General features: G+C 33.9%; 1 protein-coding gene across 1 annotated transcript in view; it reads right to left on the bottom strand.

Moving 5' to 3' along the window:
* Window positions 1–16,033, bottom strand: part of LOC145246596 (uncharacterized) — a 177,575-nt gene that overhangs the window by 58,427 nt on the left and 103,115 nt on the right. Inside the window, exon 3 of the mRNA XM_080108256.1 lies at window positions 5,814–5,948. Within this exon, the coding sequence (XP_079964382.1) occupies window positions 5,814–5,948 (135 nt within the window). The remainder of the gene's footprint in view (window positions 1–5,813; window positions 5,949–16,033) is intronic.

Below are 16,033 nucleotides of genomic sequence, written 5' to 3'. Positions count from 1 at the left end.
ATTCCGTCTCTCCGTAAAGGAGGGGGGGCACCCCCTCCCTCAACACTAGTTAGGGTAGGTTAGTTAGCTTTGAAAAGCCTATTGCCCACTTTTAAATTGTTTTTTTTTGTAATATATATTGTATCTCTAATGTAAAATAAAATAGTTAGTTATACCTTATGTATATTACAATTGTGTCGCGTGTCGTTTTTCTTGTGTCTGCCATGAATGCCTTCATAAATGTCTTAAGTCGGAAGGCGGCCCTGAGGACAAAGAGATGAATATTCCAACCAGAATGCCACCAAGGTGAAGAGATCATCTTGAGAAAAGAAAGGAGCCACACCCAGATCCAACATCTCAGGTATGATTTTCTTCTTGCTACACAGACCCTAATGACTGGCCCATCTTCATATCTTCCCGAGACCGCTTTAAGACATTTACTGTAACACGTCTGTCGGTCACACCTCAGTGACCGGCTGATAGTGGTATAAATGATGCACTATGACCAGGACATATTGTTTCCCAGCATGGAAATAATTTCGACCCTTAAACCCACGGCACAACCAAAAATAATGACCACTAGACGAATCGAATAAAAAAAATGGTCCACGGTCTTTAAAAACGGAAAAAAACTATTATTTCTGGCAAAATTTAAAAAAAAATGGCAGACCAGTACACACGCGCACAAAAAAAAAACGCACTCAAAAAGAAAATTCAGAACCTGACCAAAAAAATTGTCTTGCACCTACAAAAAAAAAAAAACAGTTTACAAAAGATCGATTTTAAAAAAAGAGTATTGAAAGTAACCCTTCGGAAAAAAAAGTTAAGAAATGTGTCCTACACAAAAAAAAACAGAGACAAAAAGAAATTGTCTCTAGAATATGCAATATCTTTTTCTCTCTCACACTTTCTCTCTTTCTGTCTCTCTCAAGATATATATCTATATGTGTGTATATCTATGCATCTTGTTATTACATGAAAGAAAAAAATCCTTCAAACACGAAGCTCGAAAAATAAATTTACAAAAGAAAAAAAAAAAGGAAAGAAAAAAAAGGATACCTAACATTTTTTATCTGATCTTTATTTCAGGTTTATAAAAATATAGGACTTTTAAAAAAAATTCTTTTGACTTTGCAAGTGTTAGATTCAGATTTGAAAAAATAGAACTTTTACATTACATTTTATTCCATGAACAGTTGATATGTTTATTTTTCAGGTTAGGTAACAATTAACGCTGAAACATAAGAGGACATTTTTTTTAGAATTGATAATGTTTCTTTTATTGATGTTTTGTCTGTTTAAAAAGAAAAGAAGAAAAAAAATTGGGGTTATATAATATGAAAGTTTTGTGTGAGAATGGATTTTACAAAATTGTTCAAAATAAGATTGTTTTTCTATTTTCTTATTTTTTTTTAAACTCGTAGAAATGTTTAATGTCTACCTGTCACTCATGTGTTTAAAACAATGGCCGCACATGGGAAAGATAAGCGAAGATGACCTCGTCATAGTGTTTGCGAGGGTGTTAAGGAATGGGTGGGAGAACAACGCTAGCTGCCTCTCTCTCTCTCTTCTTCTCTCTCTCTCTCTCATTCCCTTACCTGTAAGGGTCTATGAGGACGAGAGAGTGAATTGTCGAAGATTATTTTTGTTATTACGTAATCATATTATGAGGGTGGTGGGGCGTGTAATGGCATCGCTCTGTCTCTATCCCCTTCTTTTCCCCCTCATTCTCTTTCTCTACTCTTGTGTTTTAATGATTGTATAGCTAAACCTCCATGGCTGATTGCAGGAGGGCATATAATAACGAATTAACTTGGCGTTTTTTAAATTTTTCTACCAAGTTTAAAGAACAAAATTATTTATGCTTCGTTAAATTACATTAAATGATGTCTTCAATTGGGTTTTATTAAAAATAAAAACTGAGACAATTATTCAAACAGCACTTAAAGTACTTTTTTGAAATCTTTGAGTGGTTGCAAAAGCCAACTGTTACATGATTACGTTAATTTTTAAGAGTTCTCTGAAATTTTCATAGTTTTTTTTTAAGAAAAATTATGCTATTACATTTCGAATATTCTCTGAATTTTTTTATAATTTCTAAGGAAATATTATTTGACTAACGAAAGAAATTTTCCTGAATTCTAGATTATTTTTAAGGAAGAATTATTCGAGCGAATTCTTTAATTGAAGGTTTATTTGAAATTGGACCGTATGATAGGGGTCCCTGAAATATTGACTGAGGAGTATATACATAAAATTGAATTAATTCTTAAGAAAAAAAAGATTTCCTCAGTCTAGAAAGATCTCTCTTTAATTGAAATTTTAATTTTTTCGAGCTTTTAACTATACAGAACCGGTCGTTAACTAATGTAACTCCCAGGTGTGGCGGGAGTTTATTAATTCGAAATAATCCTTGTGAGTGAGTTTAGGAAAAGAATTGCTTTTAAATGATAAAATAATTACTTTGGAAAATAAAGTTAATTAACGTGAAATATTTCTGAATTCGAAATGACCTTGATAATGACCTATAAGAAGAACTGATTTTTAAGAATCAATTAAATAACTTTAAATGTACACTGAATTTTAAAAATAATAATTACGAAATGAAAAATTTGGGATGTTTCTGAATCTCATTATGAAGGGTGAATTGATTCAAAATGAATTTTTTATGATCTTTTCGGAAGATTAATTTTAATAATGAACCAAATGTTTGGAATAATTTTTGAATTGTATTACGAAAAATGGGTCTATTCGAAGTTTATGACCTTTTGAGAAGATTGTTTTTAAAGTAACAAATGAATTACTTTGCAAAGAAGTTAACTAACATAAATTGATTTTAACGATGAACCAAAATACTTGAAATAATTTTTAAATTTTGGAATGAAATTTTAATGATCTTTTGTAAATCAAGTTTTGAAAAAATACACATACTTTTTAAATGTACCCTGAAATTTGGGAAAAAGTTAATTATGAATGTAATAACTGAAATGCGTTTGCATTGTGTAAACAAATTCTAATTGTGACTGAGGTGCTCTGAAATGATTTTTTTAAAAATGTTTTCTTTTTTAAGAAAAAAATATGTTAACACCCTATTTCATTGATTTAATGTATACGAGGTTTCTGAATTGTTTATTTTTGGAAATTTTTTTCCCCTAATTGAGTATTCTAACTCATGAAGGCTGAGTGCCCTTCTTAATTAATTCTTTATATAATTAATAAATATTCCGTGTTGGATAGTTTTTATTGGTCGCTCGGCGGCAGACTCCTTGCTCTAACAGAATTAAATTGGATTAGAACCTCTGAAGACCGAGGTTTTACTAAAATCCATATAGGTCGGCGTGATGAGGTCACGTAACCCCGACTTATTTAAAATACATTATGCTGGTTGCTGAAGAGAGCGTAAGTCCAGTAACTGAAGTAATAACTTGGAATACATATAGGTCGGCGTGATGAGGTCACGTAACTCCAACTTGGTTAAAATACATTATACTGGTTGCTGAAGAGAGCGTAAATCCAGTTACAGAAATAATGTTATGCAGACTAAATTAAAAAAAACGTATAGGTCGGCGTGATAAACTCACGTAGAATCCGGCTTAGTGAAATACGTATAGGTCGGCGTGATAAACTCACATAAAATCCGGCTTAGTGAAATACGTATAGGTCGGCGTGATAAACTCACATAAAATCCGGCTTAGTGAAATACGTATAGGTCGGCGTGATAAACTCACATAAAATCCGGCTTAGTGAAATACGTATAGGTCGGCGTGATAAACTCACATAAAATCCGGCTTAGTGAAATACGTATAGGTCGGCGTGATAAACTCACATAAAATCCGGCTTAGTGAAATACGTATAGGTCGGCGTGATAAACTCACATAAAATCCGGCTTAGTGAAATACGTATAGGTCGGCGTGATAAACTCACATAAAATCCGGCTTAGTGAAATACGTATAGGTCGGCGTGATGAACTCACGTAAAATCCGGCCTTGTTAAAAAAAATATTATACTGGTTGCTTAAGAAAGTGTAAATCCAGTTACTGAAATCATGATGCCATTGCCTCGATGGAGGGCGAGGATGATTACCCTCTCTGGTATTTGAAGCAGTATACCAGTCTACCAGGAGCCTGGTGGAAAAAGATAACTTGCTTCACTGAGTTCCTAATGGAACGTTCAGCATGGGGACATTGATTGCTGACGGCCGGTTGACGCACCATTCACGGAAAATTAGGGACTTCTGAAATTTATGAATACTCATAAATTTCGGATTGCATAGGGAGGGATGTGGCACTATTTCCTTGTGCCCCTGTTTCTAACACACTCTGCAGCATTGACGGGTGGTAATTTGCCCATGAGCGTAGAGATACAAAGAAATCCCTTCCCATAATTCCCTTGCTATCTTTCTGTCTTTTTCCTGCACGACCATCATGATGTGAGGACGCATATTCCGTCTCTCCGTAAAGGAGGGGGGCCACCCCCTCCCTCAACACTAGTTAGGGTAGGTTAGTTAGCTTTGAAAAGCCTATTGCCCACTTTTAAATTGTTTTTTTTGTAATATATATTGTATCTCTAATGTAAAATAAAATAGTTAGTTATACCTTATGTATATTACAATTGTGTCGCGTGTCGTTTTTCTTGTGTCTGCCATGAATGCCTTCATAAATGTCTTAAGTCGGAAGGCGGCCCTGAGGACAAAGAGATGAATATTCCAACCAGAATGCCACCAGGGTGAAGAGATCATCTTGAGAAAAGAAAGGAGCCACACCCAGATCCAACATCTCAGGTATGATTTTCTTCTTGCTACACAGACCCTAATGACTGGCCCATCTTCATATCTTCCCGAGACCGCTTTAAGACATTTACTATAACACGTCTGTCGGTCACACCTCAGTGACCGGCTGATTGTGATATAGATGGTCTGCATAAAAAGAAAACATTTTTCATCAAACGGAAATGGAATCATGTCGTCTTTTCTAGGGTTACAATTTTCAGATTAAGTAAAACAATAAATTATGTTATTTTAAATATAATATCATCTCTTAGATTATATAAAGGAACTTTATGTATCTGTGTGTATGTTATTTCGTTCTCCATGGACTCGAAAACGGTTGGCCGATTTTATAAAATTTGCCACGAAGTTACTTTATGTGTCTGGCAGTGTTCTTACATAGGTTTTTCTATCGAAATGCCCTCAATAAGTATTGGTAATCGATAATCGAAATAATCCGATTAATAAAGAAACAGGCGAATTTGACTAACGTAAACGCCTAATACAGACTAACATCACAGATGTATTTGAGAAGTTTTCTTACCACACAAGCCAAAAGGCCCGACTTAAAAAATCAGCAGTAAGTTCTTTGATATAATAGAGCCGCGTTCGAAATGAATGCTACTGTTTTGAGTACAATTAAACCATGATATTAGACTTTTTGCATTTTAAACTTTAATTCAAGTCATTTTATATAAAAATTAACTTTATAAAATCAACAGTAGATTGTCTACAATGCAATGTAGACTATAATGTATTGCAGACTAAGTTACTGCAGGGAGGCGTGTGAGCTCCCTCCCGGTGCACTGCGATGAACAACCAGCTAGAACAGGCAACCAATCGATTTGATTGAAAAAAAAATGGGCGATTTCATCGATTTCGATGACATTAAAAACATGGGAGTGTGAAATCCCTGTCAACGTCGGGTCTCCCTGCTATTATATATATTATAAATGAGATCTCACACGCCATACGAGTAAGCTACTAGACGTCCAAGAGGTTGGGGATATTAAAAACTTCCTTTGCAAGATCAAGAAGATTTATGAGAGGTGAAAATGAAAGAACTTACCACGGAGAAGATGAGCTGTTGTATCGTCTGATATCCGACATCAACCTGCATTTTCTCGTAGAAATCGAAAGCGCTCGCCACAAGCGACGCCCCCACCAAATATAAAAAGGCAAACACTGAGTAAAGGACCATATCCTGCAATAATAAAGTAATAACCAATTGTTAGTGGCAAAATATAGCTAAGCACAGCAAGCCATATAAAAAGACAACTAAAAAGAAAATATTGTATTACGTTTTTGATCGGACTATTGTTCTCATTTTGATTGCTATTTGTGCAACGTTTCGGTCGGTGTCGCTTTCTAAATATAAGACATGTAGTCAGAGGCAAGTCTCTGTCGAGGCGTCTTTGCTCTACTTGATTACTCTTTGTGATCTTGTCTCTGTTCTATTTATATTAAGGATGATTGTCTCCCATGGATATTTGACGGAAACGGCACTTACAAGGGTCGTTCCAAAAGTAAGGCCTCCTAATTTAAAGTTAAAAAACTAAAACGTTGTAGAGTAACAAAGACGAGAGTGGTGCCATTAAAACGAGCAACCTTTTGTGCTCCAGATTTATATTTCTACATAGTCATCACTATTCTCAATGAACTTTTGGCAGCCTCTTTTGATGCGTAAAAGTCTGGAACGCACTTTGTCACACACATCTCTGTCACCACTCTGAAATCGACGAATACATCTCCTAACTGTGCTGACACCAACTACATCGGCTTCGTAAATGTTTAACAAGCGACAATGAATGGTGATCGGTTCAATTTTTTCTGCACGAAGGAAGTCAATGACACATCTATGCTTCTGATGCACGCCTGTGACATTGGTTTCTTTTTTAGAGTCCAACAGTTAATATCTACAACAGGGAGATGAATAATTCAGATCATTAATGCATGAGATCAGTCGTCATGAATATGCAATTTTGATCCATACAGGTAGAATAAAAAATACGTTCCTCTAATTAAATCAGCAGTAAAATCGCAGTTTTTAGGCAGGGTGTACATAGCAGAGAGAATTACCTGTACACATTTTGTTGAATTTCGCTTAAGTTTTCGCTGGAGTGTCTTATTTATGTAACGTGGCTGTTACATTTTAACTGTGTCGTGACACTTCAAACCTCTCGGACCCACACGCTGTCCGACACCGCCGCAAAGGAGCAAACAAATAAAAAAGAAAGAAACAAAACTCCGACTTGTTTCTGTCTTAACAAAAGGCATTTATTGCCATTACTTTCCAATCAATGCCTGCTTCTTCTTTTTTTATTGTTCATTTCGTTTGCCATGAGATTAATAAAACTCTGCCGTATCGACACCAGCTTAAAAATTTATCGCTGCCACGACCGTGCCTCGCACCCATCTCACCCGGTGCATGGTACATTTTTTGTCTCGCCACACACGAGTCAAAAAAAAAAAAAAAATCCGATCGCTTTCCTTTGTTTTTCTTTTTTTTTTCTGGTGACGCAAGCTCACGCACACTTGTTAATTTGCATATCTGCTAAGAAGGCTGCTACTGCTAATATTTTCGCAAGCCAGCTATCATACAACTGCTGCAGATTTTCTCACACGCACTTATATGCGCCCTGTTAAATTTGCACAAAATGTAAATATTTTTGTAAGCAAACATAGCATTTAAATTCCTTTAAAGGTAATCACTAGGGCTAGAACGACAGAATATTGTTTTCATTGTTTTGACTCTCTAGTATATATGCATTGACATGTTTTTATAAACAGTGATGTGGTTCTTGGTTGATTAACTGTGTCTAACTGTGTCGGATATGTACCCGAGAGTAAAAACAATGGTAAGAATATTCTGTTGTCCTAGCCCTAGTAATCACAGATTCCTCAAACATTGTCTTGTCTTGAATATTCTTTATTTGCCAAAATGTATTGGAATTATCCAAAGTGTTGTAATTACTCTTAAAGTTCGCTTTAATTTCCTGTTTGCTCAATTTTACGGCGGTGTTTTCTCTACTGATTTAAGTGGCTGCATGCAATTATTACTGACCGACCGGATGATGATGATGATGATGATGATGATGATGATGATGACGATGATGATGACGATGATGATGATGATGATGATGACGACTACGACGACGACGACGACGACGACGACGACGACGACGACGACGAGGGAGAGGAGGAGGAAACAATTATCTATTGTCAAATAGGTGTTGGAACACACCGTTATAAAGTATCGACGGCCATTTCCCATTACTTTGTTTGGATAGTCTGGACAATGTAGACTGGACACTCAGATGATAAAGAATAGGATGACGATTTCTTTGTATATCATATATGTCTTCATCAATCTCAGCAGAAAGAGGTTTTACAATATTGGATATTATCAGTGCGTAGTACGCGATAATTTAAGAATACATTTAGTTTTGGAATGGAAGTGGTTATTAAACATTTTCTGTGATGCTATCGGAAAAGGTATGAACCCAAAATTCTAGATATGAGTAAAATATTAGAGTTTTTAACTTATATTGTTCCACTTACTCGTGCTTTGGTTCCAATTGTCTTAAATTTTCCATGATACTGAAATTATTACCGCTTATCACAGGAACTATTTCAGCGATTATCCATTGTGTATCAACATAAAAAGACGTGCGAAGTTGGTTTGGTTGTTTTGTTTTACGGCATATCAACCCTTTTCGGGTTATTTAATTCCAAACTCAGTTATTTTGAAGAAAACGTTTTTTATGTTTCAATTTCTTTATCTCTTCCTCTTGTGTTTGATTTTTTTTACGGTATATCAACTTTGAAAATAGTGTTTATGAACCATATTCTTTATTTCCTCAAATATTTATTCATGGTGTTTGGTTTGATTGCTTTGTTTTACAGCATATCAACCGTTTTTTTTTGTTATTAAAAACCGAATCTATTAATTTTGTTCAAGTTTTTATGCTTCAATTATTTACATCTTCAAATATTTATTTATGAAGTTTAGTTTGCTTGTTTTGTTTGACGACATATCAACCCGTATTGAAGTATTTAATACCGAATATTATAATTTTGGAAATAATCCTTATGATGCAAGTTTTTTTAGATCCTCAAATATTTATTGAGTGTTTTTTGTCGTTTTGTAGAAAGTGAATTTTTGTTTTTTTTTCGAATATGATGTAGTTTTGCAAGGAAGAAAGAAAAAATATCAATGCTTGGTGCACTTTTGGTCAACAAGGAGAGGTGTGAGTATCCGTCACCTGTAGTCAATAGTAAAAACCTGAGTACCTCTCCTCTCCCCTAAAAAAATGCATCATAGAACATAAATAATGCAAAGGAGTATCCCCTCGTTCTGCCTTGAGAGACAATAGATACTCCCTGTAAGGGTAGCCGCGCGTGTAATTGTAAAGTAACGGTTGCGTAAACCCTAGCAACACCTATCCTGAAAATCGACCCTGCTTGATTCCAGTGGCAAGGAGATGTCCAGGCCAACTGGAAACAACGACGAGATACGTGGAAAGCATATATAACCCTAGTGTTCTCAAATGGTCACCCTTTTAGTACTGACCGGACTCAACATTGCTTAACGTCAGTGATTTGATGAGTACCGATGTGTCGACATGACTTTGCCGTCCTCTTAAGAGTAAATACGATTAATTATAGTCATTTAGAGTTCATCACACGCGGACTTAGGTGAAAGCTGTCATGTGATCTTTGTCTGATTCTGTTTGTTTCAGAATTATCTAATTGTCTCTGGAGCTTATTTGTACACACAAAAAGAAAAGAGATGAAACAGAGATGAATATAGCAATTATGTTTGCATACATGTTTGCATATTCATAGTTAGACTGTTATTATATAAAGCGAAAACTTAACTGTAGTTTTTTCTTAGTGCAAAAATGTTTTGCTACTTTTTGTTGTTTTGAACGTGTGGGACGAACTTTTGAGAATATGCAGGCATTTTTGATGATTAGCTACTGTTACGTTTCGGGATTTTGGCGATAGGGGTTGATAATTTAGGCTAAGATATTTTTTTTTTAACATGGATGTATTGTTTACACCGTTTCGACAGATTATAACTCTAGATTTTTTTAGGTAGATCTTGCCAAACTTGGGAATCTTTTTTGTCGAATTCTGGAATCTGTATTGAATTTCGAATGGAACCCGTTATTTAATCCACGGGATTAGGGAGTCAATACGTTGTGGAAATAACATCTAAAATGAAAACAGCAGTCCGAACAATTTAATAATACAACCTACCTCTTGGTAGAACTCTATGTATCCCTGTATTGCGCTAATTTTCCACATACATTTCATTTATTTGCTAGCAGCAAAACCCCACCCGTTCACGGTAAATATCTCTAGATGCCAGGATTTCTTTTGTGTTCTTATAGCAACTTTTCCATTACTCCACGTTCTTTTGCTACTTCCTTCTTGCTTTCTGTTTACTCGCATCAGCATGTAGTAATTGATATGCCCCTCATCCCAGTTTTCCCTTTATAAACATGTCCTTTCACAGTAGCCTATTGCACTACAATGGCAAAATATATTTTTTTGGGAGTGAATAAAAGTAAAAACTAATAATCATTCTAAAATGCAACCCAATAGAGGTCAACCAACTAGCTAACTAACTACTACTAGTACTATATTTTCACGCAGTAATTATTGCAGCTACTACTACACTAGTTTACCTATAATGCTGATATGTATATACTATTGTGGGACACAGCAGTATATTATATATATATATATATATATATATATATATACACACACACACACACACACACACACACACACACACACACACACACACACACACATATATATATATATATATATATATATTATAAAAAAGTGAACCATCGCGTAAATTCAATCAACTAAAAGAATTGGAAACCGGGGTGAGGAAAAGAAAAAAAAATAATATACATAATGGGGCAAGTTATATGTACAATTCAATAAAATAAATAAGTCGATTAAAAAACGATCGTTAAAATATACCCAAAGCGCTTTTCGTTCAGACAAACATTTTCAAGGGTCATAAGTCTGAAAATTATTATTTTTTTAGAATATTTGGTAGTGATATGGAATAAGAGCGGAGAGGAGGTTAAGAAAAAAAAAAAAAAAAACCTGACTTTTTTTTTTTTTTTTTTTTTTACACAGTGATCACCACTTATCAAGGCCCGGAAGCCACTCAGGGATAAGGGTTATTGCAAGTACATTAAGTTAGTGAGGAGATTTGCTGAAGTGTTTACTTAAGGGGGCGGTTCATTAGGAATTTGTTAACATTGGACTTGAAGACATCCAAATTGTAGTCCGGAGGGAAGCAGGCAGACGGAACAGAGTTCCACAGGCGTGCAGTTCTAAGAAAGAAGCTTTGTTCATGGAATCCGCGTTTTGATTTAGGCACAGATATAGAGTGGGGGAAATTTTTCACAGTGGATTCAGCTAGACGGGTGTTTCTCGTGAAAGATTGGCGAGGGGGGACCAGAGATTGGAGTTCAGACGAGCATCTGCCATGGAAATAACGATAAAACAAGGACAGGCTCGCAACGTCTCTTCTGTGGGAGAGAGGTTGCAGGGTAGAGAAAAGGGCATCCACCACTAAGCCACGAAGTCTATTTTGTACTCTGTCAAGGCAGGATAGGCTGTTTTTAGCAGCTCCTGCCCAGATATGGCAACAGTATTCCATCCTTGGACGTACTTGGCTTTTATATAGATAGAGAATTGCATCAGTAGTGAGATATCTTCTGGAGCGGTAGAAGGATCCCACCATTTTACCAGCGACCTTGGCAACAGACTTGATGTACGTGTTCCATTTCAGATCAGGAGTAAAGGTCAAACCCAGAAGCTTGTCAAAACACGGAGCCTCATCCAGACGAGAGCCATCCATCACAATTGATGCCAGATGGGGATCAGAGCGTTGATGATGTAAGGATAGGAGTTTGGTTTTGGATGCATTAAAGGTAACCAGCCACATCTTCCCCCACTGAACCACGCGCTCGAGATCAGAGGAGAGAGAATCAGAGAGAACTTTGTCATTTACAGCTTTTGATGTGTTGCCGTAGATGGTTGTGTCATCAGCATAGATGTCAACGAATGATTTAAGTATGTGTTTAGGGAGGTCATTGATGTAGATCAGGAAGAGAGTTGGGCCCAGGATTTACCCCTGAGGGACTCCAGCATTTATATTGCAGGCCTCCGATTTTTGTCCATCGACCACTACTCTTATGAGCCTATCGGAGAGAAATGATTTAATGACTGAGAAAACATTTCCAGTTATACCGTAGCTGGAAATCTTGTGAAGTAGACCCTTATGCCATACCTTGTCAAAGGCCTTTAATATGTCAAGAGCAATTGCCCTAGAAAGAAAGCCTTTGTCAAGAGATTCACTTATCCTGTGGGATATAACTGTCAGCACATCTGCGGTAAATCTTACAGAGCGGAAACCATATTGTGTGTCACTAAGAAGGTTATTCCTGCTGAGGTGGTTGACTATTTCTCTATTTAATATGGATTCCAGCAACTTACTCATAACACATAGGAGACTTATTGGTCTGTATTGAGAGAGAGATGACTTATTACCTGAATTCTTAAATACAGAGCAAACTGAAGAGGTCTTCCAGGGAGTCGGAAAGCACTTCTCCTTAAGGCAGCGCTTAAATAGTTTCGTAAGTATGGGAGCAAGTTCTGTTTGAAGCTTTTTTAACACTATAATTGGGATGCTGTCAGGGCCAGTTGCTTTACTGGAATCTAGGTTCTTTATTAGCTTGGCGACCTCATGCACGGATATTTGTATGCTACCCAGCTTGTTCTGTGTTATAGGAGGAAATATGGGGAGTTGATGGCCTTCGTCGCATAGGGTAGAATTAGCTGCAAAGTTCTTTGCAAATAGTTTGGCCTTGTCTGACGCTGACGAGATGACCTCTGGTCCATTGATAATGGTTGATATAGAACGCACACTTCTGTTCAGGATCCTATTTGTTATTTGCCAAAACTGGTGGGATCCAAGCCGCTGATCAGCTACCTTGGATTTAACAGACTGGGTGTGACTACTTTTTTTTTTTCTTAACCTCCTCTCCGCTCTTATTCCATATCACTACCAAATATTCTAAAAAAAATAATAATTTTCAGACTTATGACCCTTGAAAATGTTTGTCTGAACGAAAAGCGCTTTGGGTATATTTTAACGATCGTTTTTTAATCGACTTATTTATTTTATTGAATTGTACATATAACTTGCCCCATTATATATATTATTTTTTTTTTCTTTTCCTCACCCCGGTTTCCAATTTTTTTAGTTGATTGAATTTACGCGATGGTTCACTTTTTTATAATTATTCTAAAATTTTGCCAATCGAATATATACATATATATATACATATATATATATATATATATATATATATATATATATATATATATATATATATATATATATATATTTAAAGGAGATTAGAATAATAGTCTAAAGAGCTAAGTGTATTTTAATGTAACAGTGAAATTACTAGTTTAATTAAAATACAGGAAATGCTCGTTGTAATTTAGATATATAATAAGCTCGATAGTTAAATGTCCTAGAGCTAATTCAATATTAAGTAAAGTGATTTTCAATTTAAAAATTAAAAAAAAATTTTTGAATTCAAAAATCAAATTTTAATTAAATTAAAAATCAGTTTCATAAGAAGGAACAACAACAAAGTCAATTATCTGTACGATCGTTTCGAAAATCCGTGCTTTTTATTTGTGGTATACATGAAGTTATGTAGAACAATTATATATAATTTTTTTGGTAAGCACGGTCTCCTCATCAGCAAATTTAGGAGGATTTTTATTGAATTTAAAAGACACCATAAATAAACCTAGCATTAAAAGTAAGGCAGATGAATCTGAAAAAATTGAAATAAAAGGTTTGGATTTAAAATTTATAAGAAAATTAATATAGGTTATAGATAGAAATGAGTAGAAAAAATATATATTTTTGAATTTACATAATAAATTTGATTTAAAAATATATAGAGATAGTTACCTTTTAGTTTTTCTTTTTTTGAAATCAGGAACTGTGTTTAAAGTAGTCATTTAGATGTTTGCTATAGCTTTTTATTTTATTGAATGATGAATTTTAAAAGGGTGACGCTCGTGCAGTAAATTGTTTCCGTTAGCGTATTTTAATTTAAAGACGCTACAGTTAATATATATAGAGAGAGTATTTATTTTGCAAGTTTTTAAGGGGAGATAATTGTCATGTATTATTGACTTTATTTATTATTTGATTTATTGGTCTAGGGGAGGTAATTGGTCTAACTTAATTTATTTAAAAAAAAAAATTGTAATCTATTTTTACTAATGAGTAATTTTTAATGATTTAAGGTGGTTTATATTTATTAAATTTAAACCAACGTTTATGATTACATGTCAGAAGCTCGTGTCTTGAATTTACTAGTTTTGTTATATTTTTTATATTTTCATATTTTAAAATTTTTAGGGTTTCTTTTGTACATAGTGGACAAAATTTATCTCCTGGTTTATATGATTTGCAAGTCTCAATTATTTGCCATTTTAAGTTGAAAGAAATATTGCTATTTTTTAGTTGCCAAATATAGTTGGATAGAGTAGTTTGGTTTGATAGAGAGTTATTTTTAAAAGAATGTTTGTGCGTTGAAATTCTATGTTTTATTGGGCCAGATGTGGAACCAATATATATTACCTCTTGATTATTGTGATTATTTTCCGTTAGGTCTATTGTTGGATTATTATGTGGTGGGTTGATTAGTAATTGATCGGTAGATTGATTTAAGTTGGTGTTATTATTTAATCTGGTAGTTGAGTTATGGCTGTTAATAGGTTCTTGTAGATTTGGAGTTTTTGATACTGTGCAGCTATAGATAACATTTTTAATTTTACATGAGCCTTGTAGGGGACATTTATTTTTTCGTCTACAGTTACAGTCCGATGTATTTTGTATAGTTGTATTTTGTAGTTTATTAATTTTCTTATTATTAGAGCTAATTATTTTCTGATGAAGGTTAGGCATAGTAGAGTAAGAGACTTTAATTGTGTTCTTATTGAAAATTTTATTATATCTATGGGGGGCTTTAAAGTTCTTATCTAATATTTTAAAAAATTTTCTGGCTATGTTTGTTTCTAGGTTTTTGGAATACGGGGGTTGAACCATAGGATCTCCTTGTGTCTATTCTTACGTTTACGGGTTTTAGTTTGCTGTTTATTTGTATTATTATCTAATATTTGTACTCTATCCAACTATATTTGGCAACTAAAAAATAGCAATATTTCTTTCAACTTAAAATGGCAAATAATTGAGACTTGCAAATCATATAAACCAGGAGATAAATTTTGTCCACTATGTACAAAAGAAACCCTAAAAATTTTAAAATATGAAGATATAAAAAATATAACCAAACTCGTAAATTCAAGACACGAGCTTCTGACATGTAATCATAAACGTTGGTTTAAATTTAATAAATATAAACCACCTTAAATCATTAAAAATTACTCATTAGTAAAAATAGATTACAATTTTTTTTTTTAAATAAATTAAGTTAGACCAATTACCTCCCCTAGACCAATAAATCAAATAATAAATAAAGTCAATAATACATGACAATTATCTCCCCTTAAAAACTTGCAAAATAAATACTCTCTCTATATATATTAACTGTAGCGTCTTTAAATTAAAATACGCTAACGGAAACAATTTACTGCACGAGCGTCACCCTTTTAAAATTCATCATTCAATAAAATAAAAAGCTATAGCAAACATCTAAATGACTACTTTAAACACAGTTCCTGATTTCAAAAAAAGAAAAACTAAAAGGTAACTATCTCTATATATTTTTAAATCAAATTTATTATGTAAATTCAAAAATATATATTTTTTCTACTCATTTCTATCTATAACCTATATTAATTTTCTTATAAATTTTAAATCCAAACCTTTTATTTCAATTTTTTCAGATTCATCTGCCTTACTTTTAATGCTAGGTTTATTTATGGTGTCTTTTAAATTCAATAAAAATCCTCCTAAATTTGCTGATGAGGAGACCGTGCTTACCAAAAAAACTATATACAATTGTTCTACATAACTTCATGTATACCACAAATAAAAAGCACGGATTTCCGAAACGATCGTACAGATAATTGACTTTGTTGTTGTTCCTTCTTATGAAACTGATTTTTAATTTAATTAAAATTTGATTTTTGAATTAAAAAAATTTTTTTTTAATTTTTAAATTGAAAATCACTTTACTTAATATATATATA

The sequence above is a fragment of the Euprymna scolopes genome, chromosome 24, assembly GCF_053919585.1.
Source record: "Euprymna scolopes isolate OS-2025 chromosome 24, ASM5391958v1, whole genome shotgun sequence".
Classification (NCBI taxonomy): Eukaryota; Metazoa; Mollusca; class Cephalopoda; order Sepiida; family Sepiolidae; genus Euprymna; species Euprymna scolopes.
The sequence above is the reverse complement of the archived record's forward strand: the minus strand, read 5'-3'. Positions and strand labels throughout refer to the sequence as shown.